This window comes from Zingiber officinale, chromosome 7A (genome assembly GCF_018446385.1).
Source record: "Zingiber officinale cultivar Zhangliang chromosome 7A, Zo_v1.1, whole genome shotgun sequence".
Classification (NCBI taxonomy): Eukaryota; Viridiplantae; Streptophyta; class Magnoliopsida; order Zingiberales; family Zingiberaceae; genus Zingiber; species Zingiber officinale.
Window position 1 is genome coordinate 141,533,132 of NC_055998.1, and position 26,052 is coordinate 141,559,183.

The following is a 26,052-nucleotide window of genomic DNA, read 5'->3' on the forward strand; positions in this document are numbered from 1 at the left end:
GATGAAGGTGGTAAAAAGATGAATATATTTGTCCATAGTATTTCCATCAATTTGTCTCAGGATTAATACGAAGAAGGTAAATCACGGACTACAACTAATTTTTGAAATAATGATTAACACATAAAGAAGATATTTATCTCGACTTTACCGAGATTCGAACTCTAAACTTTATGATGACATCTCATGTGCTAGTCACTAGACCGTCCGAGAAAATAACTTACAATATGATTAAGTGTGAAAGGGAAGAAAGCCCCACGGATCATCTGAGATGGTAAATGATGATATACTTGCCACATGAGATCATGGAATCGAACTACAAAACTATCGAAGTCTAAATCCTTAGATCCTATGTAACTCATCTTACTATCCTTTATGATAATTTGAGATTGAATATGATGAGAGCACCGAAAACAAGCGATTTCATCTTTTATCATAAAATGTCAAAGGAAAGAAGGGAAAAGGGTAAGATTTTGGAGTGGCAAAAAGGTTAAAATTAAATTTGTCATTTTTATATGCTCTGTTTTCTTCCTCGTCGCGACATTCTGGGTGCTCGGATGTCAGTGGGACGTGTAGCGCGTAGGGCCCAGAAGGCGTTAGGGGCAGGGTAGACCTGCTACGGGCAGCAGCCTTAAGGCGGGAGCGACGAGACGCGATGCGATAGCTGACCAAATGAGCCTCACAGAGTGGAGAAGAAAAGGGCAGAAATATAATTTTACCACAGGTAAATAATTATTAAAATGGAACGAGCTGTCGTTTTGATCATAAATAAAAAAGAATGTTTTTTTATTATTCCAATAAAAATGAAAATTTTGGACTTCCGATTTTGGACAATCTTCTTTTAATATATTATTACTATACACTCCAAATCCCATGCATTTCCATGGCGTTTTCTTATAAATACTTTTCCTTCTCCCGATTCGGGCATTCCTCGACTTCCCTCACCTTCTCTCCTCTCTCGTTCTCGAATTTCGAGGTTCTGTTCCAGCTGGCGAACTGGTAAAACGATGGCAAAAGCTGGCGCCTTTTCCACTTTTGCTCCTATGCGCCACTCGCCTTTCGTCGCCTTCCTCTTCCCCCTTTCAAACTCGGATTTTGGCGGTCTTCTAGGCCTCGTTGTTGCAGGCTAGGCGTGGAGCGGTCTGAGGAGGGATGAGCATGTACGTCCGTGACCCCTGGGGCGGCCCGCTGGAGCTGCAGGGCGACTCCGCCACCGACGACGACCGGAGCCGCAACCTCGATCTAGACCGGGGGGCGCTGTCCATGACGTCGCGGCAGCTGGACGAGACGCAGCAGAGCTGGCTCCTCGCGGCGCCGGGGACCCACGGGAAGAAGAAGAAGAAGAAGTACGTCGACCTCGGGTGCCTCCTCGTCAGCCACAAGCTCTTTCTCTGGACCGCCGGCGCCGTCGTCGTCGCGGCCGCGCTCGCCGGACTCATCGCCATCATCGTCAAGACCGTCCCCCGGCGCCACCGCCTAGAGCCGCCGCAGGATAACTACACCCTCGCACTCCACAAGGCGCTTATGTTCTTCAACGCCCAGCGATGTGAGTCCTCGTTGACGGCCTCTTCGGAAAAAAAGGGAAGGGTTTTGACCGGAGAAAAAAACGTTCCTTTTACCCTCTGATTTCTTTTGCAGCGGGGCCGATTCCCAAACACAACAATGTATCGTGGAGGGGGAACTCCGGTTTGAGGGATGGCCTCTCCGATCAATCGTACGGGGAGAGTCTCGTCGGAGGATTCTACGACGCCGGCGACGCCATCAAGTTCACCTTCCCCGCTTCCTTCGCCATGACCATGCTCAGTTGGAGCGTTATCGAGTACAGTACCAAGTACGAAGCCGCCGGAGAGCTCCACCACGTCAAGGAGATCATAAGGTGGGGCGTCGATTACCTGCTGAAAACCTTCAATTCTTCCGCTGACACCACCGATAGCATCGTTGCAGAGGTAAAGGAAAGCAAAAAAAGGACATTTTTGTTTCTAGAAAGAAACCCTAAATGGTGCTCTGAAATCTTTAGTTTTTGCAGGTTGGGCAAGGTTCTGCTTCTGGAGGAACTAAACAAAACGATCACTACTGTTGGATGAGACCAGAGGACATTGATTACCGGCGGCCGGTTGCCATCTGCTGGGATAGGTGCTCCGACCTTGCCGCAGAGGCGGCTGCAGCTTTAGCTGCAGCTTCCATAGTGTTCAAAGACGACAAGGCCTACTCCCACAAACTCGTCCATGGCGCTTCCACTCTTTGGAAGTTCGCCTCTAGATACACCAAGCACAAAAGTGTATATACTGGACAATGGGATGCCGCCTCCTACAATTCGACTAGTAATTTTGATGAACTTATTTGGGGTGGAGCATGGATGTACCTCGCAACTGGCAATGCATCGTGCCTATCGGTTTCGACCAATCCCAAGCTCGCCCAACAAGCTGGGGCATTTCATGGCGGTCCTCAATATGGAGTTCTGAACTGGGACAACAAGCTCCCTGGTGCTCAAGTGAGTAGCAATTTTATTGTTTATGCTTCTTTGAAATGAATTCAATTCCACTTCGATACATATTCATCAACTTACAATGAGGTACGCACTGTTCCTTGGATTGTTTTATCTGGTAGTTTGTTCTCTTAGACAAACTTATGATCTTAACATTATAGTTAAAGGAATGTGAGATTGTCTTCAATTTATAGGCATCTTTTAGTTGAAAAGATGGAAGTATGTATGCAGAAAATTCACATAGAATAGGAAGTAGAAGCTTAGATATGCCCAAATTGTATCAATATCTATGTGGTAATGTCTTTATGTTTGGGATGATGACTAGAACAATGACGTTTGAGATGTCAAAGATACATTGTGTTGAAAAAGAATGATGCAATTAGCAATGGTGTTGAGGGGTGTTTGCCGTGCTCTAGGGTTCATAGATGGTTAAAAAGGAAATTTTTAAGAAGTGATACATGGAAATTGTACAAAAAGGGGAAAAAAGAGAGTAGATTTTCAAGTGTTAGTGTAGTATCTTGTCACAATTCCTATCTACGTAATTACTATACAAATGTATCAAGATGAATTTTAGAACAAGATTGTGTTGAGTCTTTTTTTCTTTTGTTTTGATAGGTTCTTCTTAGTAGATTGAGGTTGTTTCTGAGTCCCGGTTACCCCTATGAAGAAATACTAAAGGCTTTCCATAAACAAACTGCCAATTTCATGTGCTCATATCTTCCAGTTTTCAAGTCCTTCAATCGCACAAAAGGTTAGATAATCACAATCATTTGTCCTAAAAATTCACTTTTTTTGTTCTCTTAAAAATTCTGAAGGTTGTGCTCTTACAGGTGGTTTAATTGAACTAAACCATGGAAATCCAAAGCCTCTTCAACATGTAGTGAATGCTGCATTTCTCACAACACTCTACAGTGACTATCTCGAAACAGCCGATGCTCCAGGATGGTATTGTGGTCCTAACTTCTACCCTGCTGGTGCACTTCGCGACTTTGCTCGCACTCAGGTTCTCGTGCTCGGTGCCTTTGACTTATGTTATCGCTCAGTGATCCTAGATTTTGACATAAGTTTAAATGCAATTCCTCTCCATGTGCAGATTGATTACATCCTGGGCAAAAATCCACACCAACTGAGTTATGTTGTGGGATTCGGCACAAAATATCCTAAGCATGTTCATCACAGAGGAGCATCGATTCCGAAGAACAGAGTGCATTATAACTGCAAAGGAGGGTGGAAATGGAGGGACACCAGGAAGCCTAATCCAAACACAATCACCGGTGCTATGGTCGCTGGACCAGATAGGCACGACGAGTTCAGAGATGTTCGGTCTAACCGCAACTACACAGAGCCAACACTTGCAGGCAATGCTGGATTAGTTGCTGCCCTGGTGGCTTTGTCTGGAGGCAGAACTGGGGTTGACAAGAACACTATGTTCTCTTCGGTTCCGCCAATGTTTCCGAATCCCCCACCACCGCCTGCGCCATGGAAGCCTTGAGAAAATGTTCTGTAGTTCTTGTTGCTCTATATTATATTTCTTCCATCCATCCCGATTCTGTGAGATATAGCAAGTTATTAAAGATCAAATGAGTGTGGAGCTGAGTGAAGCACCTCAGTTTTGCATCCTTTTTGTTAGATGTCTTGCCAATGTTGTACAGAGCCCCTATTAGACTCAGTGTGTGAACTAATTTTCTCTCTTCAGCTCAATTTATTTTTCTGAAACATGGTAAGCTTGTTGAAAACTCTCGAAAATATAGCAAGCTTATCGAAACCTTGTTGAGTCGTTGATTTATTTCTATTTAGTCTTGTACAATTTCAGTGAAGTTTAGAATGTAATCTACTGAAAACTTGTTTTTAGTTGTTTTTTTCCACTCAAATTGGAGAAGTAGAAGGGCTGTGGTTGTGACTATAAGCGGCAGTTTGGTTTGATCGATCTTTTTGAATTCACTAATAGAAGCTTTTTAGTATTCAATTTGTTCTTCCATGTCCAGGAAAAGCTCATCCAGTTATCACTTTAGGAATGCCATCTCTATGTTCCGGATTCCGTCTTTGTGAGGCTTTTTGATTCTAGGCCATGGCCGGATGTGCATGGAGGGGATTGACTTTTGTAATGTTCTCAGACATAGGCAACTGAGTTAGTTATCACACTGTAGATTTATAAAAAGGGATTAGAGTTGATTATAGACGAAGCTGGTGGAAATAATTTTTTATACGGTAGTCTGTTTAATTTTCTAATTTATCTCTTTATTAATGATTGTGCGACTGATAGTGTGGGATGTTCAGAGTTAGTGAAATAACACCTTTTGCAGAAATAAATGTCACGACTCAAACCAAAGTTGTTTATCTCTAGGCGGTGAAGTCACTGATAATGGTTCCTGATCGCATTACATGTTATAATTATTTTGTCAAAATTTTATTATTTTCCATGCTTACTTTGTTACATGTTTACACTCTGATTCACTTATTTATATATTATTTTGATGAATGTTAAAGAGGAGAATTAGGAGTTTAAGTTAGAAAAATATGAAATATCAGAAGAACTTAATCCTAAAAATGATTGAACAAAATCTAACTATCTTATATGTTTTATCTTTTTAGTTTTGTATATTTTTTTCCTAACTTTAACTTAGATTGTCATTTCATCAAAAATAAGAAGATTGTTAGTGTAATTTACACTAATAGTCTAACTAAAGTTTAATGAATGACAAGTGAGTTAAGTTAGGAGTTATCTTGATTTAACGCATTTACCGAGTGCGCATATTTCGGGATGTTCGATTCTCAATTGACAGTCGAGATGTTCGATTTCTGACTGGAAGAAAGTCCAGTCGGGATGTTCAATTCCTGATTGGCAGTTGGGATGTTTGATTCCCGATGGAAGAAGATTGGATGTGCAATTCTAGTAGATCGGGATGTGCGATTCTCAATTGGAGAAAACCGGATGTGCGATTTCGGTAGATTGGGATGTGCGATTCCCGATTGGGGAAGACCGGATGTGCGATTCCGGTAAATTGGGATGTGCAATTTCCGAAGTCCGGATGTGTGATTTTGGAGGTAACTTTACACTTAGTAAGTAGAGGTAAGTCACTGGAGGAGAGTAACTAAGTGAGGACACGTTCCTATTTGAAGGGACGGTAGACATCGATCCGATTTAGGTCCATTTCAGAAACCTAAATCAAGACTTTGACTAGATCCTACTCTCAGAGAGACATGATCTAATTACTACTCTTTACTATGATTGTGCTAACTCTGGTTTACAGGGTACACCTTGTATTATTAAACTAATATGTTTTACAGGACAAAAGGGGCACAAAGGTCTCGGGTGAACAGTGTCCGAAGCGCCTTTTAGGTGAAGGAAGGTGCCTTCCTACTGTTTATGGAAGGCGCCTTCAGTGCTGTGGAAGCTGCCTTCCACAGGATAGATCTTGGACCTCGTCACAGATAAGGCACAACAAAGTCGGTAATACAGTGCATAATAGTGGGGTCGGATAACGGATCTGGTCGAAAGTCAAGCCCACGGGACAGTCAGAAATCCAGCCCACGTGGCGGTCAGAAGTCTGGCCTACGTGGTAGTCAAAGGTCCATATTACAGGACGGTCCAGGTTGGACATAAGTGACATTCAGGGGTTAGGCCTACATGGTGAGTAGGAATTCGGAAGGTAAGATGTACAAGTTAGGACTTACGGGATACAGGTTAGGAAACACAAGTTAGGATAGGTGGCCTAAGGCTTGCAGGTTATGACTCGCAGGATAAGACAGGCAGAACAGGAGACACGGATCAAGACATACATGTCGGGATATATGGACCATGACTTACAGTTCAAGGCAATCGGACTAAGATTTACACATGGGTCAAGGCGCATAGGTCAGGACAGGAGGACTAAGGCTTACAGGTCAGGACCGGAGGACTAAGGTTTACAGAGCAGGGTCGTGCATATGGAACGAGACTTAAGGAACGGTAAGCAAAGACCTCGACTGGCAGGGCGGTAAGCGTAGGTCAGGATTTACCAGGATCTATCGAATGACAAATGGAGGGCTGACGTACAGATCTGGATTTACGGGACGACAAACACAAGCCAGGAAACAAGTCAGGGAATGTGTCGGGGAAGGCAGGTTTGTGCCCACAGGTCAATATTTGCAGGTATGAAGACCCAGGTCAGGGTTAACAGACCAGGGCGTGCAGACACTATACGATAATCAAGCCAGGGAATCGTAACAACTTGTCAGAGAATATGCTAACGGTCTAGGGTTCATTGCCCGTTGATCCCTTATCAGACCTATAGGGGGACGCCATGTGTCATTCACTGCCAGACAAATCCTGACACCCAACATTCCCTGACACTCGTCAGATTCTAGAAGTACCCGCTGTCATATAAAAAGGGAGGCTTTTTCCCTTACTTAGGTACGTTCACTCATCTTTACACATTAGTCCTTTTCTTCTCGTACTTTTCACTATGCTTCTGGAGAAAAAGTACCTGACTTGAGCGTCGGAGGGCCTGAGCTGAGGACTTTTCCCCTGGTTCTTGGTCTCTAACGTGAGGGCGGCTTGTCTGAGTGTGTGCAGAACCCTCGCCTTATCGTCCTCATCATCACCCCCCGTCGTCCGCCAGTGGGAACCTTTTCAGGAGGTACTAGATCGACAAGGCATCTTCACGACTTTTCGTCAACATCGACGACAGCACAGCCGACCTCCGTCTGACTCAGCTTTCGAACGGGATCAGTCGGGATCAGATTTCTCAGGTTGGAGGTGTCTTCAAGGTCCTTGAAGGCGTCTTCCATAGCCCTTATAAGGGCTTCTCGACCCAAGCTTCAGACACAACTGACATATGAGCTTCTGCATATTCAAACAACTTTTCGATTGCTCTGGCTTTCTGTTACTACTTTGTTACGTCTTTGCTACGCCCGACTGTCACGGAGAAGCTAACCAAACACCGAGCTTGAGCCAACCAACTTCAGACATTGTTTGGTAATTAAAGTTTTGTATAACATTTAATTTTTGCAAATGGGAAGTGTAGCGTATTACACTTCTACGATCTCAATCTCCTCTTTTGGTGGTTCCGGAAAAGGCATTTAGTGGATTATCCATCGATAGGTCTGCGAGACCTTGGTCTTGGAGTAGAAGTCGCCGAACGTTCTGAACTAAGTAAAAATTGCTTGCATTAACTGTGTCTTTTACTTGCTTTTCACTTTTGTCTTTCCCGCTGCATCTTTACTTTGATTTCAAATCCAAAACAAATAAAAGAAATAAGTTTTTGAAAATCACGTGATTCATCCCCCTCTCACGTGTGACTTGATCCAACAGTAGTGTCTATTTTCCTTAGGGGGAGGTTGGTGTTGAAACCCATGATTAGCTTTCTATCACATCTCCTGATTATCCTGATAACAGTCTTGAGTGTTGTGAATTCCCGATAGATGGTAAGTACAAAAAATGGGAACCCACCAGCGGAGCTTGGCAAATGAAGTCCGGACTATAAGTATTCCATGGTAGTTTTGATGCGATCAACCAAGTCAAGTTATGTCTTGTTGTCTTTTGATGCCTTGTGTCAAAGTGTACAGGAACTTAGGAGTACAAGAAGTCGAATGAAAGACACAGCAGGCGAGATTGATGACACGAAAGAGAGTCAACAGACTTGGTACATTCAAGGGGTGAGGCACTGCGGACGAGTATGCTGGCAGATGAAAAGGAAGCGCGCGACGTTTTGGAGGAACGAGAAGTCGAAGCGGAGGGTTACTCAAGGAGGCCGGAAAATGAGTTTGGATGAACCCTATTCTGGATGGCCGAAATCTCCTAAGCCAACGGAGCTGGAATGGAGAGAAATCGGACAGTCAACAAGATGTTGACTGTTCGGGCACCTGAACCAAATCCAGGTGTTCGGACAGTCCGGGCACCCTTGGGGGCGCCTCATCTAGAGGGGCCATATCTACGTGGTCTGGGCACCCGGGCTTAGTCCAGACATCTGGACCAGTAAACTTATCTTTAGCAAGCCGTTGTCATCGTGGATAAAGTTTTATCCACACCCAGATGCCCAGACCCATTCCAGGCTCCCAGAGCTGACCGACCAGCAGGCTATTAATATAGCCCTTGTCTTCTCTTCTCAAATAACATATTCTGTACTTTAATTCTAGTTCTATTTTTAGTTTACGAGCCTAATTTCTGTGTACGAGGCTTATCTGCCCCGATGTTTTGTTCGAGAAGGAGATTCTTCTACTGGGCTAAATTTTCTTAGAGTAAGAATCCTCTGATTGCCAACCAAGTAAAAAATCTATTTGTCTCGTACTTTAATTCTATTATTCCTTTTTGTTTAAGTGTGTAATTGTGTTAAGCCTGATCGAGTTGAGAAAGGTATTTGTTTTATATTGTGTAGGACAATTCACCCCCCTCTTGTCGATCGTAAGGGACCAACAAGAACCTCCACACATTAGACCATGTTTGGTCTTTAATCTTGATGATGGGGTTGGGGGCCCTACTTGGGTCTTTTAGGTGAAAGAGGAGGGAGAGGGGCTCGGCGCTTTGGGGCAGGGATAGGAGTTGGTGCGACCACCTCCTTCATCCGGGCGAACTGTGCCTCTTATAAATTGATGTACTTGGTTGCCCTTCCTAGAAAATGGTTGAAGTCCCAAGAGGGAGGGTTTATTGATCAAGGACCGAAAGAAGTCCCCATTTGTGAGCTGTTGGGAGAAAGTACTCACCAGGATCTCCAGCATAGTTGAAGGGACGTCCGTGTCTACTTAATTGAGCTGCTTGATATATGCCCTCAACGCCTCTTTGGACCCTTGCTTGAGGGAGAATAAATTTTATGTGGTCTTATGGTACCGATGATTATTGGCGAAGTGGTGGAGGAACATACCTTTTAGAAATCTTTAAAGCTGCATATGGAGTTAATCAGGAGTCTATTAAATCATCTTTACGTGGACCTCGAGAGAGTAGTTAAGAACACTCGACACTTGACACTATCCGTGTATTGATAGAGGATGACTACATTTTTGTACTTGAGCAGGTGGTCCTATGGGTCGGTCGCGCCTCTATACTCTCCAATTGTGAGAAGTCAGAAATGGGGCGACAATTTATCCTCCAATATTTCTAGGGAGAACAACATACACTATTCAGGGAGCCCTGGAGATTGGAGCCTTCCCTTTATATGGATCCCGAACAGGTGTGTCTCCCGAGGATGATCCTTGGGCCCTCTCCGATCGGTCCATGTCATCGAGAGGCGTGCGAAACAACACCCTATGATTTGCGATTCAAGATGGGGGCACGGGAGGAAAACCACTTGGCTATATAGGTACTTGATTGAAACCAGCTGGAGGACAGATCGAGGAGACTCCATCCGTCCTTCTGCCTTGGTCCTCCCCTCAGTGTGAGGTCCTGTCACTGAGAATGTTGGGTCATTCGAGAAAGAATGTCTGACAGCTTATTGTTGTTGCGCTATCTTCTATGCTTTGGCGACCACGAGCAAATCCAGATCCTCTTGCGATAAGGTAACTATTGTGAATCATCCAACTTCTTCTATCAAAAATATGTAAAGTTTCTACCTATGACGTCAAATTTAATGATATTTAAAATTGGGAAAGGTGACATGCTAAATGGATGACTTTCGAGGTTGTCCGCGAGAAGACTTCGAGCCGGAGTAACCAAACGTCGCGAGTGAGCATGCGCGTCTAAGAAGATTAAAGGATTATCTTTATTTTTTTTTATTAAATTTAAAATAAATTTAATGTTTAAGGAAGCTGTGGATGCCCCAATCCTTCGAAACCACGGCAAACCATGGGCGTGAATGATCCTACCGTTCTCCGCTTAATCTATAAAATGCCGCCTGCGTCGCCAAACCCTCCCCATTCCCTTCTCTCTCTCTCTCTCTGTTTCTTGCTTTGGAGCAATCAGCCATGGCTCTCCGAGCCCTCTTCGCCAAGAAAACCCTAACGTGCGCGTCCAGCTTCGCCCCCGTCTCTGCCTGCCTGGATCGTTGTCTTGGATCGAGCGTTCGCCAGGACCGGGCCCTCACCTTGGCTGCCCTTCCGGATCTCGCCTATGACTACGGCGCACTCGAGCCCGTCATCAGCGGCGAGATCATGAGGCTGCACCACCAGAAGCACCACCAGTCGTACGTCACCAACTACAATAACGCTCTCGAGCAGCTCGACGCTGCAATCGCGAAGGGTGACGCACCGGCGGTCGTCCGGTTGCAGAGCGCCATCAAGTTCAATGGCGGAGGTTTGTTCTGCTTTCCATCTCTTTCTTTCCTTGACTCTGTGGTTTTGATGATTTCGAGATCCATCAGGGTTTTCGCAGTCGGTTCTTTTTCTTAAATCATAAAGAAAAAAAAACGCTGACAAATAGTAGGAGATTGGATTAATAGGAGGGTTTAATGTTGTGTGCAGGTCATATCAACCACACAATCTTCTGGCAAAACCTGAAGCCTGTAAATGTAAGTGCAAACTGCCCAATACACTATGGAATATCCTTGTTTTTTGTGTCCATAAATATGATAATGGAATGAGTATGCAGGAAGGTGGAGGTGAGTCTCCCCATAGTTCACTAGGCTGGGCAATTGACGAAGACTTTGGCTCTTTTGAGGCTTTGGTGCAGAAAATAAATGCAGAAGGTGCTGCTTTACAAGGTTCTGGATGGGTGGTATGTTTAACCTCATAGAACATAATTGCTTACTTCCTCTAAACATTTACTAAATTTGTTCCTTGTGCCGTGATTATTAGTTTCTCTTCTGCTCATTTCCTTTGATCATCTTTATGACAGTGGCTAGCTCTGGATAAGACCAGCAAGAAACTCACTGTTGAAACCACAGCAAATCAGGTAGCATCATTTGTTTCAAAGATATGGATATTCTTTACCTGCAGCTTCGGTTGTTCAGTTTAGTTGATATGTTCATGAAAAATGTAGTAGTCTTTTCTTAAGCCTAAATGATCAAATCTTGTAAGATAACTGACAATTGCAACGCAAAGCTATTCTCTTACTTAAATGGTAATGAAGAAATCTCTCCATCAACTTTTAATGCAAACTCTAGGAATGTTTATGATATTTTAATTTTATTTTTCTGTTTTTTTCCATACTTGGAATAGCAGACTGTATCTAACCATGTCGTTGATTTCACTAAAGCATCAATGTAATGTCAATATAAGTTGAATATGTTTTGCTGTAAGAATAGTTAGAGATATTTTAGTATATTATAGTTGTTGTTGTCGTCATTTAATTGTGTTAATATCAACTATCTAAAGTCAGCTATATGAATCTTATTTGTCTATTTAAGCCTATGTAAGGTTACTTTATTAGTAATATTCAAATATCTTGAATTGATTCACTCACATTAGCTAGAAATTTCTTTGGTCTCCAACCCATGATTCCTTCAATCCTAATTTATTTGACTTTATTGATCTTCTTTGAACATCGATATGATCTCAACTTTCTCTTATATATATATAATTGTGTAGCACTCTGATCCGATAACTATAGTGAGCCGAGTGTTGTATGCTAATAACATAGATCAAGACGATGCAGAGTTGATTATGATTAGAATGTTTAGTTATAAATAAGAAGGGAGTTTATTTTTAAATAAGAAGGGATTTAGAGCTGATCCATAATGTAAGCTTACAATCATAAAAAAATCATTTGGCATTCTCTCTTACTAGTTCCACTAACATTATCATGTGTCATTTACCACATCGATGTAACTAGATATTCCTTTCTTCTCTACCGATCACGATAAGGATTTACGTATTGCATCAAAAGATTTTTCTAAATTTAATAGAAAACATTTGCAAAGGATTTATTTGTCTTATTAAATGAATAGCGTCATAGTTGATATCCAGAATCTAAACCATATTGATTTAAAAATACTTCTTTCGTCTTTAATTCTTCCATGAATAATTCTTTTGGTAGTTTTACTGTATGTTTCATAAACTCAATCATTATTCCTATAAATTATTAGTTGATTTTTCTTGGTCCTCAACATCGTAATCCCCAAAACTTCATTGAATAATTCTCGATCTTTCCCCTCTAGATTTAGCAATTCAATCAATATGTCTTATTCTTAACTCTTAGTTTGTCAGTGAATGTCGGATATAGTTTTAAACTTATTTTTCTTATAATTTTTGTCTCAAATTTAGCTGTTTTATATCTATTTGAAAATTTATCATTTCTACAAGTTGAACAATCTCTATAACTATATATCTGATAATAAGAATAGTAGGCCAGTAGGTCAACTAATACTTTGCTACCATGTTGCTTTCTTGTGTGTATGTCATTGTTGTTTGACAATTCATGTTTTTGTTCCTTGGCCTGAAAATAATGTTCATCCACGTTATCCATGTAATGCCATCAATGAGAAACATGTAATTGTATCACAATATTCATATTTGCTTCTATTTAAGTCAAAAAATACTCTGCATTCCCTTCTTTTGGTTAATAGTTCAATGGTTTGACCATTCCTTTAGCTCTTACCTACTAGAAAAATTTGTTATAGGATCCACTGGTGACCAAAGGCGCGACACTTATTCCATTGCTAGGTATCGATGTGTGGGAGCATGCATACTATCTACAGGTACTATACACTAAGCTTCTCTTTTGAATGCTATATGCCACATGAAACAAGGAATTTTGTCATACTCACCATTACGCATGGAAATGATGTGGCATCATATGTTCATTCATACCTAAACATAGTTATAAATCAGTATTAATATCTCTAATAAACTATTTCAAAATTTTATAATAATTAGTGTTTCACTAATGGCTGTAATATTATTTAGTGTGCTATGATATCAGAGAGTGTTACTTCAACTAGTTAAACAGTCAAATGTTATTGATTAAAATGCAATTTAAGGATACTTGATGGGTCATCTGTCGTAAATATTTCAACTCTCATTTTTTGCCTATATAACTGCTACAGAAACTTCTGCTAAATATTAGTTTAATGTCATGGCTAATGTTCTTATAATAATAGCTAATTTAAGACAGCTTAATTTATTTTGTTCATGCATTAGTTTTTAAGTGTGCATAAGTTGGGCTTCGGATTTATTCCGGAGGTGAACTAGGAGAGAAGACCGTCTATCTTCGGATGAAGTTGGAACATCTGAATTACCAAAAAAAAAAAAAGAAAAAGAATGCACTATGTTTTGTATTGTGTAAATTTTCGATTGTTTCAACATTGTGTTTGATTGTGTTGCAGTACCAAAATGTGAGACCTGACTATCTGAAGAACATATGGAAGGTTATTGACTGGAAATATGCCAGCCAAGTGTACGAAACGGCGACTGCTTGATTTCTGTTCTTGATCTTGGAAGAGTTGCGCCACTAATGTTTCTTGTCTGTCGTGTAATAAAATGAGGGGCTGTCGTAGCCCGACAAATTTCTCCTCTTGCAATACCTGATGATACCCTTCCGTTTGCTCGTCCAGATCGTTCAGCAAAAGCACAAGAGCAAGTGCGTGCTCTCTAAACTGATCTGCATTGTGCAGTTATCAAACATGTTAATAAGACACCAGTTCAACTGAAAACGATTCGGTAAGATCTGCACCAGATCTGTAAAAGATGGAGGTGTGGATCGATCTTGGCCATGCTATAGCTCACGGTAGATAGTTGATCTGTCCAATGAAACCCTAGGAACAAAATAAATATTTTTTTCACTAATTTTGGATAAAAATTATGAACATGCTGTGGTTAAGAGGGTATTTTTTATTTTAATAATCTTATAATATCTACGGAATATTTATTATAATATATAAAAATAAATTGATTTAATTTGGTTAAAAAATTATTACGCGAAACATTTTTATATTATTTTTTTAATAAATTGTGATAAAATTATAGTAGCTAAACCTCTAAGTGCGACAAGAGGCAATTGAACAGCTGTTTGCCTGTTTGATTTTGATTTAAATTAATTAACATTAATTAAGTTATAAAAAAATTATATAAAATATGTTATGTTATAATATTGTTGACTATATTAAATTTTAAAATAATAAATAATTTAATTTTATATTTTCTAGTAATTATTTCTTAATGACTATAATACCAAAAGGCGCACTTGAAAATCTGAATTTACCAAAAGGCGTACACTGCTTTGGTATTTACCAAAGAGGGAACTTTTTTAAAAGCATTTCCTATTTTACCCTCCTGATAATTTGACTTTTTCTATTGTTTTTCATTTCTTCATTATATTTCTCTCACTTTTCTCTCTGCTCTGTCGACAGAATATAGGAATAACATTAGTAAATCTTTAATCACATTTTAATACATTTGAATAAGCCAAAATAAATAATGGACACCATATTTGGACTCCTTGCAATTTTAGAAATCCACATGAACTGAAATGGGTGCAATCGGAGCTTTCTAGGTCAATCAGTGGGTTTCGGTCAAAACCCACTGATGGACCTAGAGAGCTCCGATTGCACTCATTTCAGTTTCTATGGATTTCTAAAATTATAAGGAGTTCAAATATGGTGTACATTATTTATTTTGACTTTTTATAGATGTTAACCAGCAAAATCAAAGAATCGACATAAAAGTCCACGTTGGGCCTGATATGGAATCATATCAGGCCCAACGTGGGCCTGATATCATCCCATATCAGGCCCAATGTGGGTCTGATATCATCCCATATCAGGCCCAATGTGGGCCTGATATCATTCCATATCAGACCCACGTTGGGCCTGATTTGAGTCCATATCAGGCCCAATGTGGGCTTTTTTGCTGATTTTTTGTTGATTTTTTGATTTTACTTGTTAACATCTATAAAAAGTCAAAATAAATAATGGACACCATATTTGAACTCCTTGCAATTTTAGAAATCCATAGAAACTGAAATGAGTGCAATCGGAGCTCTCTAGGTCCATCAGTGAGTTTTGACCGAAACCCACTGATCGATCTAGAAAGCTCCGATTGCACCCATTTTAGTTTCTATGAATTTCTAAAATTACAAGGAGTGAAAATATGGTGTCAATTATTATTTTTGGCACTCCTAGTGGTGGACCAGAGGTTTTGAAAAACCCTAAATCTCTCTTTCTTTTTTTTTTCTTTTTTTTTTGTTTAGGCCTGATATGAAGAGATATCATGCCCACGTTGGGCCTGATATCTCTTCATATCAGGCCCAATGTGGGCCTGATATGGGAGATATCAGACCTAGTCACAACATAAAATAAAAAAATAAAAAAAAAGAAATAAAGAGAGATTTAGGGTTTTTAAAACCTCTGGTCCACCACTAGGAGTGTCAAAAATAATAATGGACACCATATTTTAACTCCTTGTAATTTTAGAAATTCATAAAAACTGAAATGGGTACAATCGGAGCTTTCTAGGTCGATTAGTGGATTTCGGTCAAAACCCACTGATGGACCTAGAGAGCTCCGATTGCACCCATTTCAGTTTCTATGGATTTCTAAAATTGCAAGGAGTTCAAATATGATGTCCATTATTTATTTTGGTTTTTTATAGATGTTAACAAGCAAAATCAAAGAATCGACATAAAAGCCCACGTTGGGCCTGATATGGAATCATATCAGGCCCAACGTGGGCCTGATAAATGGGTGCAATCGGAGCTCTCTAGGTCCATCAGTGGGTTTTGACCGAAACCCACTGATCGATCTAGAAAGCTCCGATTGCACCCATTTCAGTTTCTATGAATTTCTAAAATTATAAGGAGTGAAAATATGGTGCCCATTATTATTTTTGGCACTCCTAGTGATGGACCAGAGGTTTTGAAAATCCTAAATATCTCTTTATTTCTTTTTATTTTTTTATTTTTTGTTGTTAATAGGCCTGATATCTCTCATATCAGGCCTACATTGGGCCTGATATGGGGAGATATCAGGCCCAACATGGGCATGATATCTCTTCATATCAGGCCTAAACAAAAAAAAAAAGAAAAAAGAAAGAAAGAGAGATTTAGGGTTTTCAAAACCTCTGGTCCACCACTAGGAGTGCCAAAAATAATAATTGACACCATATTTTCACTCCTTGTAATTTTAGAAATTCATAGAAACTGAAATGGGTGCAATCGGAGCTTTCTAGATCGATCAGTGGGTTTTGGTTTCGGTCAAAACCCACTGATGGACCTTGAGCCGATTGCACTCGTTTCAGTTTCTATGGATTTCTAAAATTACAAGGAGTTCAAATATGGTGTCCATTATTTATTTTGGCTTTTTATATATGTTAACAAGCAAAAATCAAAGAATCGACAAAAAAGTCCACATTGGGCCTGATATAGACTCAAATCAGGCCCAACGTGGGCCTGATATGGAATGATATCAGGCCCACGTTGGGCCTGATATGGAATGATATCAGGCCCACGTTGGGCCTGATATGATTCCATATCAGGCCCAACGTGGGCTTTTATGTCGATTCTTTGATTTTGCTTGTTAACATCTATAAAAAAACCAAAATAAATAATGGACACCATATTTGAACTCCTTGCAATTTTAGAAATCCATATGAGTGCAATCGGAGCCCTATAGGTCCATCAGTGGGTTTTGACCGAAACCCACTGATCGACCTAGAAAGCTCCGATTGTACCCATTTCAGTTTCTATGAATTTCTAAAATTACAAGGAGTTAAAATATGGTGTCCATTATTATTTTTGGCACTCCTAGTGGTGGACCAGAGGTTTTGAAAACCCTAAATCTCTCTTTATTTCTTTTTTTTTTTTATTTTATGTTGTGACTAGGCCTGATATCTCCCATATCAGGCCCACATTGGGCCTGATATGGGGAGATATCAGGCCCACATTGGGCCTGATATGAAGAGATATCAGGCCCAACGTGGGCATGATATCTCTTCATATCAGGCCTAAACAAAAAAAGGAAAAATAAAGAAAGAGAGATTTAGGATTTTTCAAAACCTCTAGTCCACCACTAGGAGTGCCAAAAATAATAATGGACACCATATTTGAACTCCTTGTAATTTTAGAAATTCATAGAAACTGAAATGAGTGCAATCGGAGCTTTCTAGATCGATCAGTGGGTTTCGGTCAAAACCCACTGATGGACCTAGCGAGCTCCGATTGCACCCATTTCAGTTTCTATGGATTTTTAAAATTGCAAGGAGTTCAAATATGGTGTCCATTATTTATTTTGGTTTTTTATAGATGTTAACAAGTAAAATCAAAGAATCAGCAAAAAAACTCATATTAGGCCTGATATGGACTCAAATCAGGCCCAACGTGGGCCTGATATGGAATGATATCAGGCCCACGTTAGGCCTGATATGATTCCATATCAGGCCCAACGTGGACTTTTATGCCGATTCTTTGATTTTGCTTATTAACATCTATAAAAAGTCAAAATAAATAATGTACACCATATTTGAACTCCTTGTAATTTTAGAAATCTATAGAAACTGAAACGAGTGCAGTCGGAGCTCTCTAGGTCCATCAGTGGGTTTTGACCGAAACCCACTGATCGACATAGAAAGCTCCGATTGCACCCATTTCAGTTCCTATGGATTTCTAAAATTGCAAGGAGTCCAAATATGGTGTCCATTATTTATTTTGGCTTCTTCAAATGTATTAAAATGTGATTAAAGATTAACTAATGTTATTCCTATATTCTGCCGACAGAGGAGAGAGAGAAGTGAGATAAATATAATGAAGAAAAGAAAAACAATAGAAAAAGTCAAATTATCAGGAGGGTAAAATAGGAAATGCTTTTAAAAAAGTGCACTCTTTGGTAAATACCAAAGTAGTGTACGCCTTTTGATAAATTCAGATTTTCAAGTGCGCCCTTTGGTTAATTGCCGAAGAAATTTTGATAATTTATCCAACATCTTATCTAAATTTATTAAAAGGTATATGTTATTTTATTATTTATCAAAGAATACATCTTTTTTAGTGTAATTTTTATTTTACTCTTTTGATAATCTTACTTTTTCTATTGTTTTTTTTCTCCATTATTTTTCTTTCTCTTCTCTCTCTATCGTTTTTTTCTCCATTATTTTTCTTTCTCTTCTCTCTCTTCTCTTTTTCACTGACATGCAACACATATGAATAACATTACATAAGATTTAGTCAGTTTTTTAATAATATTTTAATATATTTAAAAAAGTCAAAATAAATAATGGATAACATATTTGAACTCTCCACCTAGGGTCATTCGGTGTATAAAGTCAGAGCAGGGTCTACCGGCTGGAAAATCAGGTCTGCGGCAGGAAACGTTGTTAGGACCAAATCAGACCCGACTTTGTTAGGACCAAAAGTAGCTAGAGGGGGGGGGGGGGGGGGGAATAGCTCGTCGCGTTCGCTCGGTGCTTGGCGTTGCTCGTTTCTTCAAGAATATGCAGCGGAAAATACAGAAACAAACACACAATGCTAACACGGTTGATTTTACTTGGTATCCACCTCACAAGAGGTGACTAATCCAAGGATCCACACCAACACACACACCCTCCACTAAATAACACTCTCCTTTATGGTAACTACCAAGGGCGGAGAAGCCCTACAAGACTCAATACAAGAAGAGAGGGAAAGGATACAAGAAATACAAGCTTACAAGCTTACAATGAGTATAAACCCTAACCCTAGCTTCTCTTCTTGGCTTTGATCCGCCTCTTGACTTGGAAAACTTCCAAGATCCTTCAAGAACTGGCGATCTGAGCTTTGTGAGTGCTGTGGAGGAGCTGGCGAGAAATCTGGAGTGAATCGGTGAAGAGATGCCGAAGGAAATGAACGCCTGCGGCTTTTATCGACGCCAACGGTCGGATCCCGATCGATTCGAATGTTCCAATCGATCGGGGAGGCTTTGGATCGATCCACGGATCGATCCAGAGCGCCTCTGTGCTCTGGAAAAGTGCCTGGATCGATCCACGGATCGATCCAGCGCTTATCGCGCGAAGTAGCCGCGTCCCAATCGATCCACTGATCGATTGGAACATCTGGATCGATCCACGGATCGATCGGAACATCTGGATCGATCCACGGATCGATCCAGAGGCTCTCTGTTCGCTTAGGAGAAGCCTGGATCGATCCACTGATCGATCCAACACTTGGTTTTTGCCCAAAACCAAGTTCCAAGCCTCTCAAACCAACATCCGGTCAACCTTGACCTGTTGGTACATCATGCCTAGCATCTGGTCACTCCTTTGACCTGCTAGGACTTCCCACCAAGTGTCTGGTCAATCCCTTTGACCCACTTAGACTTTTCTATTCATGCCAAGTATCTGGTCACTCCCTTGACCTACTTGGACTTCCATCAGATGTCTGGTCAATCCCTTTGACCTATCTGTATTTCCTCGTGCCAAGTATCCAGTCAATCCTTTGACCTACTTGGACTTCCCAACACCAGATGTCCGATCATCCTTGATCCATCTGGATTTTCCCTTGCCTGGCTTCACTCACCAGGACTTTCACCTAGCTTCACTCACTAGGGTTTTCCATCTGCCTAGCTTCACTCACTAGGGCTTTCACCTGGCTTCACTCACCAGGACTTTCACCTAGCTTCACTCACTAGGGTTTTCACCTGGTTTCACTCACCAGGACTTTCACCTAGCTTCACTCACTAGGACTTTCACCTAGCTTCACTCACTAGGGTTTTCCTTCTGCCTGGCTTCACTCACCAGGACTTTCACCTAACTTCACTCACTAGGGTTTTCACCTGGTTTCACTCACCAGGACTTTCACCTAGCTTCACTCACTAGGACTTTCACCTAGCTTCACTCACTAGGGTTTTCCTTCTGCCTGGCTTCACTCACCAGGACTTCCTTGTCAAGTATCCGGTCAATCTTGACCTACTTGACTCTTCTTCAATCAATTTCTTATTGTCAAACATCTAAACTCAAACCAAGACTCAGCTTGGTCACCCAGGTCAACCTTGACCTGAGGGATGTTGCACCAACAGACTTTACCAGTCGGGGGTGGTCAAACTAGCCTACGTGAGCAAATTTATTATCCTCCGTGGAGTCAGAATCATAAAGGCCGGCAGAAGGGGACTCTGATGACGCCCCTCCACCCGACCAGTCTGCTCATCAGTACTCCACAAATCATATCATCTCCCAACATGAGTTTTTTTGACGATTCTTTCATTTTACATATTAACATCTATGTAAAGCCGAAATAAATAATGAATATCATATTTGAACTCATTGCAACCTTAGAAATCCATAGGAACTGAAATAGGTGCAATCAGAGCTCTCTAGATCCATCAGTGGATTTCGGTCAAAATTCATTGATAGACCTAGAAAGCCCTGATTGCACCCTTTTCAATTCATATGGATTTATAATGTTGCAAGAAGTTAAAATATGGTGTCCATTATTTATTTCAACTTTTCGTAGATGTTAATATATAAAATCGAATAATTGTCAAAAATGTCCATATTGGCCCTGATATGGAATCTTATCAGGCCCGACGTGGGTCTGATATCATTCCATATTAGGCCCACGTCGGGCCTGACATGATTCCATATTAGGCCCAATGTAGGTCTTTTTGACGATTCTTCGATTTTATATATTAATATCTATGAAAAGTCTAAATAAATAATGGATATCATATTTAAACTCTTTGCAATCTTAGAAATTCATAGGAACTGAAATGGGTGCAATCAGAGCTCTCTATGCCCATAAGTGGATTTAGGTCAAAACTTACTGATGGACTTAGAGAGCTCCGATTGAACCTATTTCAGTTCCTATGAATTTCTGATATTGCAAGGAGTTCAAATATAATGTCTATTATTTATTTCGACTTTTCATAGATTTTAACATGTAAAATGAAAGAATCATAAAAAAATTCATGTTGGGTCTGATATGAAATCATATTAGGCCCAACGTGAGTTTGATATCAAACCCACTGATGGACTTAGAGAGCTCAGTTTTTATGGATTTCTAATATTGTATGGAGTTCAAATATGATATCCATTATTTATTTCGACTTTTTATAAATGTTAATATGTAAAATGAAAAAATTGTAAAAAAGCTCATGTTGGGCCTGATATGAAATCATATTAGGCCCAACGTGAGTCTGATATCAAACCCACTGATGGACCTAGAGAGCTCCGATTACATCATTTCAGTTCCTATGAATTTCTAATATTAGAAGAAGTTCAAATATGTTATCCATTGTTTATTTTGACTTCTTCAAATATATTAAAATATTATTAAAAAATTAATTAAATCTTATGTAATATTATTATGTAATATTATTCATATGTTCTATACATAGATAAAAAAGAGAAGAGATAAAAGAGAGAAAGATAGTAGAAAAAAAGGATAAAAAAAAGTTAAATTATCATAAAAGTAAAATAGAAATTGCACTTGAAAAGATGAGCTTTTTATCAATAGTAACCTGCCTTTTAGTAAATTTAAAAATTAAGATGCACTATTGGTTAAATTGTCGAAGAAATTTTAAAACAAACAGCGCTGTTTTAACAATTTTTTAAAAGTGGAATTTTTAATAATTAGGTTTTTTTTTGGTCCACCAAATTTTATTTTGCCAAAGTTCATTTCGGACAGCACAGTATCAAAAAACAGAGAGTACCGCTGCGTCTTTATTATCAGCAAGGAGCAAAGAAACCCTACATTAAAAAAGGAATGTCACCAGCAGGTGAAAGTAATCGCAGCGCGATGCTGAAAGTGTTGAGAGTCACTACTTGTTTCTTTATTATCAGAAGACAAGAGAGCAGCAATTCGACACAATAAAACCCCTACATTGTCGATCTTCCTGCAGACTCAAACCGAGATCAGATCACTGGGGGTTCGGCGACCTGCTGTTCGCCGCACAAACCCTAGATCCCCACTCAAGCAGCTCTTTGCTGGTATCGTCCTTGTGCACGATGATCTCGATGAAACAGAGACAATCCTTCTTGGGCCCCAACGATGCCTCAATTGCCTTCTTGAGCTCCTCCTCACAGGTCACCTGAACACACACGCACGGGCTTTATTTAATCAGACGCCTCAAACATGCAACAACAACTCTCGTAGCCAAAAATAGCAAAGAGGCTCACCTTTGCGGTCCAGCACTTGCCCTCGCCGTTGTGAATCGCTTCAATCAGAGCAGTGTAGTTCCAGTTCTTGATGACATTGTAAGGCCCGTCGTGGATCTCAACCTCGATCGTGTATCCGCCATTGTTTATCAGAAAGATGATGCAGTTCTGTTCGCATCTCAGCATCGTCGACACATCCTGGGCCGTCACCTTTGATTCCGAAAGGCGATGCAGCAATTAGATACGAAAGAGTTTCGATCGTAATCTGTGAAGGGGGAGAGTGAAGACGATACCTGAAAGCTTCCATCTCCGATGCAAGCGATCACGCGCTTGTCAGTTGCAGCTTGAGCGTAGCCGAGGGTGGCTCCGACGGACCAGCCGATCGATCCATACTGCATTTGGAACTCGTATCTGCAGTGCAAAGACAGAGTTGTGATTCATCGGAAGAGGCGAGAATAATGTGCGCGCTTGACTCACCCGCATCCCTCCGGCAATCTCAGCTTTTGGCAATTGAACCATGAGTCTCCGGTCTCGGCGATGACGGCGGTGTCGGCGGAGAGCATTTTTTGGATGTGCTTGAAGAGCACGTTGACCCTCAGTGGCTCCTTGGGTTGGCACTCCAATGGCTGGCCGTCGGGGACGTGGATCCTGCGGTAGTTCTCGTGCGCGGTGGTGTTCAGGGTGAGTCTTTTGGCGAGCGCCTGGAAGAAATCCTTCATGAGGATGCAGCCGAAGGCCGGGCCGTTGCCGACCACCACGCGGTCGGGCTGGACGATGATGGCTTTCTCCTTCTTGAGGAGGAGGGAGTAGCCCACGGAGCTGTAGTCGTTGAAGATGGGGCCGGCGAAGAGGTACGCGTCGGCGGACTCCACGATCTCGGCGCAGAAGGCCGTGCTGACGGCGCCCCAGTAGGTGCCGATGAACCTAGAGTGGTGCTCCGGCACGAGGCCCTTGGCGGAAGGCATGGCCGCGATGGGGTAGCCACAGGCATCGGCCAGCTCCACGAAGGCCTTCCCGGCCTTGGCGACGCGGATCTTGGGACCGCCGACCAGCACCGGCTTCACGGCTTTGTTCAAGAAAGCCGCCGTGGCCTCCACAGCCGCCTCCAACCCCATCTGGTTGCTCAATCTAACAGTTTGATGGTCAAAAAAGAAAAAATCATGAAAAAAAAGGCAATCAATTCGTCAAAAAAAACCCAAATCATCGACTCGTGAACTCGAAGCTCACCTCGGGGAGAGATTGAAGGGGACAGGCTCGCGGCTAAAGGTAGGATGCGGGATCCCCGAGAGATTACAGCCGATGCTGATGTAGACGGGCTTGCTCTCCTTGATGGCAGTGGAGATCGCCGTGTCGATCTGCTCGTGAGCATCCTCAAGGTTGTTCACCACCGCCTACACGAGAACAGGCCGCAAGATTCGAACATTGTAGACCTAAACTAGCGATTCCCATTAAACCCTAAGAAACGGAGAGTGGGGATCGATGTCGGTACCTGGAAACAGGTGACGGTCTGGAAGCATCGGAGCTCCTGGGAGAAATCGGGGAGGCCGATGGTGTGGTGGAGGATCCGGTTCGTACCGTAATCGTTGGAATTGGGTCCGCAGACGATGCAGACGACGGGGAGATTCTCGCTATAAGCGCCGGCTATGGCATTGAGCACGCTCAATCCGCCGACGGTGAAGGTGACGACGCAAGCGCCGACGCCGCGGGCGCGGGCGTAGCCGTCGGCGGCGTACCCGGCGTTGAGCTCATTGCAGCACCCGATGACGCGGAGGCCGGGCTCGGCGATGAGGTGGTCGAGCAGGGTGAGGTTGAAGTCTCCGGGAACGGAGAAGACGTCGCTGACGCCGATCTGGACGAGGCGGAGGGCGAGGTGGCGCCCGAGGGTGGCCTCGCAGGTTCCGGCGGCCGGGACCACCGCGGATGGGGCGACGGCGCTGCACCCCGTCCCCGGCGGGCAGCCCAGGACGCCGTTCGCCTTCGCCTCCGCCGCCGCGTCCACCGATCCGATCTTAGTATCCATAGTTCTAAATCGAGAAGAAGAAGAAGAAGAAGAAGAAGAAGATGAAGTAGAAGAAGAAGACGAAGTAAGTGCGATCGGCTTTTGTCGGGTATCTTCTATATTTATAATGGAAAGTTCTACTATTCAAGCCTCCCATAGTTTGACGAAACCAACGGTGGTCACGGGACATGGACCTGGTCACGGGAGTGTTTTGCGCCAAGACCAGGTGCGCGAGGGTAGTGAGCACAGAGTCGAATTTAAATAATTTTATAATTTAATCATAGGATCTAGGAGTATATAACATCCCATTAATTTTTCTATTCAAAATATATAATTTAAAATTATAAATTTATTTTATTAAATTTAGATATTTATTTTTCAATATATTATATGTCAGTTTTCTTATTTCTTGTTCTTCCTTTATAATATAAATAGAATTAATTTTCTAAATTTAAAAAAATATTATTTAAAAATACATAATTTAAGAAATAAATAAAATAGATACCAAGATTTCACTAGCTTATGACTAAATCCTGCGCCCTATATATATCAATATGTAAGACTGTAAATTGGGATAAGAATAAAGTTAAATAAGGATAAATTTATTTATCTTGATATTCTATTGTATAAATAAAATATATTTATAAAAAAAAGTTTGATAAATAGGTGTTTACATCCTTAACAAATTGTTGACAACATCAAACATACATATTTATATAATATATAAATAATTATTTAAATTTAATTTAATTTTGATGAGTTGTTTTCAATTTAAATTTATTTAATTGTTAAAATTTTTATTTATTTGATTGATTATTGAGTTTGATAATTTAAATTAATATATTTATTTTAATAATTTTTTTATTTATTTAGTACGTTAATAAAACTTGTACGTTTCCGAAAATTATGCTACTACCTAATCACTTGTGCCGGCCGCGCTCATCGTGATGGTCAAAAAGTGAATCACTTTAAAGCTACGTTTAAGAGTCCCATGGTTCTTCAGTGGACCGGATGGGACCGGATTGATCGTCTCATATTCGGCTTATCTACATGATTAATTATTGTTTTAAGAGTCCCACGGTTCGATCAAACAAAAGGGTGGTATTTTGGATAAATGCGGAGAAGAAGACATTGAGGATACTGCCAATCGGGATGACCTTGTTCAGGGACAAGCATATAATAGTTCATACTTTCTATCTATGGAAATTTCTGCTTGATTATGGATAGAAAAATATTATGTATATTTTTTGTGAATCCGGGATAAAAATAAAGTTAAGGATCAAATTTATTTGTCTTTATATTTTATCATATGAATAAAACAATTTGTTAAAGACTTATTTACATCGGCCGATTATTTAGGATGATAAATCATTAAATATACATATATATTTATATAATATAATAAAAAATTATAAAACTAAAATTTATTAATTTTAATTTACAAAATAGGAGTAAAATATATTATTAATTAAATAAACTTGTCCAACTACTTCGAAACAAAAGGCTCTGATAAGATGGGTGTTAGTGGTAAAATATCATAGATGATCAAACCACCCATCAAAAAAATCTACTGATGTGTGTTATTCCTCGAAGGTCATTCGTGAAGATAAGTAAATGACCTCTATCTGTGGGGCCACTAGTGAGTTGTTGATGATGTTCACGAAGTCGC

The 26,052-nt window shown here is 40.9% G+C and overlaps 3 protein-coding genes across 4 annotated transcripts; 2 read left to right on the forward strand and 1 right to left on the reverse strand.

The window, feature by feature from the left end:
• Positions 1-932: 932 nt before the first annotated feature.
• On the forward strand, positions 933-4,274 carry LOC122002995 (endoglucanase 9-like). Of its 2 annotated transcripts, none has more exons than XM_042558423.1 (6): positions 933-1,543; positions 1,636-1,943; positions 2,015-2,488; positions 3,098-3,233; positions 3,313-3,485; positions 3,576-4,274. In XM_042558423.1, the coding sequence occupies exons 1-6, from the start codon at positions 1,150-1,152 to the stop codon at positions 3,972-3,974; spliced, it is 1,884 nt and encodes a 627-aa protein (XP_042414357.1). In that variant the 5' UTR covers positions 933-1,149; the 3' UTR covers positions 3,975-4,274. The 2 variants fall into 2 exon arrangements, with proteins under 2 accessions (XP_042414357.1, XP_042414358.1); XM_042558424.1 differs by having other exon boundaries at positions 2,024-2,488; positions 3,576-4,218.
• Positions 4,275-10,298: 6,024 nt separating this feature from the next.
• LOC122002997 (superoxide dismutase [Mn], mitochondrial-like) lies at positions 10,299-13,880 on the forward strand. The gene is made up of 6 exons (XM_042558426.1): positions 10,299-10,685; positions 10,853-10,899; positions 10,980-11,105; positions 11,226-11,282; positions 12,949-13,026; positions 13,654-13,880. Exons 1-6 carry the CDS (start codon positions 10,358-10,360, stop codon positions 13,744-13,746), a joined length of 729 nt encoding a protein of 242 aa, XP_042414360.1. The 5' UTR covers positions 10,299-10,357; the 3' UTR covers positions 13,747-13,880.
• An 8,039-nt stretch (positions 13,881-21,919) lies between these two features.
• Positions 21,920-24,474, reverse strand: LOC122002998 (pyruvate decarboxylase 1-like). The gene is made up of 6 exons (XM_042558427.1): positions 23,874-24,474; positions 23,612-23,775; positions 22,862-23,512; positions 22,678-22,795; positions 22,406-22,594; positions 21,920-22,317 (listed from the first exon to the last, which is right to left on the reverse strand). Exons 1-6 carry the CDS (start codon positions 24,402-24,404, stop codon positions 22,147-22,149), a joined length of 1,824 nt encoding a protein of 607 aa, XP_042414361.1. The 5' UTR covers positions 24,405-24,474; the 3' UTR covers positions 21,920-22,146.
• Between the last annotated feature and the right edge of the window lie 1,578 nt (positions 24,475-26,052).

Excerpts from the sequence above, each read along its gene's own strand:
- LOC122002995 (XM_042558423.1), top strand. The coding sequence starts at position 1,150 with ATGAGCATGTACGTCCGTGACCCCTGGGGCGGCCCGCTGGAGCTGCAG. Across the intron at positions 3,234-3,312 it reads GTCCTTCAATCGCACAAAAG|GTGGTTTAATTGAACTAAAC; the intron begins GTTAGATAATCA and ends GTGCTCTTACAG. Across the intron at positions 3,486-3,575 it reads GCGACTTTGCTCGCACTCAG|ATTGATTACATCCTGGGCAA; the intron begins GTTCTCGTGCTC and ends CTCCATGTGCAG.
- LOC122002997 (XM_042558426.1), top strand. The coding sequence starts at position 10,358 with ATGGCTCTCCGAGCCCTCTTCGCCAAGAAAACCCTAACGTGCGCGTCC. Across the intron at positions 10,686-10,852 it reads CATCAAGTTCAATGGCGGAG|GTCATATCAACCACACAATC; the intron begins GTTTGTTCTGCT and ends TGTTGTGTGCAG. Across the intron at positions 11,106-11,225 it reads TACAAGGTTCTGGATGGGTG|TGGCTAGCTCTGGATAAGAC; the intron begins GTATGTTTAACC and ends TCTTTATGACAG.
- LOC122002998 (XM_042558427.1), bottom strand. The coding sequence starts at position 24,404 with ATGGATACTAAGATCGGATCGGTGGACGCGGCGGCGGAGGCGAAGGCG. Across the intron at positions 23,776-23,873 it reads AGACCGTCACCTGTTTCCAG|GCGGTGGTGAACAACCTTGA; the intron begins GTACCGACATCG and ends GTTCTCGTGTAG. Across the intron at positions 22,796-22,861 it reads AGATTGCCGGAGGGATGCGG|ATACGAGTTCCAAATGCAGT; the intron begins GTGAGTCAAGCG and ends TTTGCACTGCAG.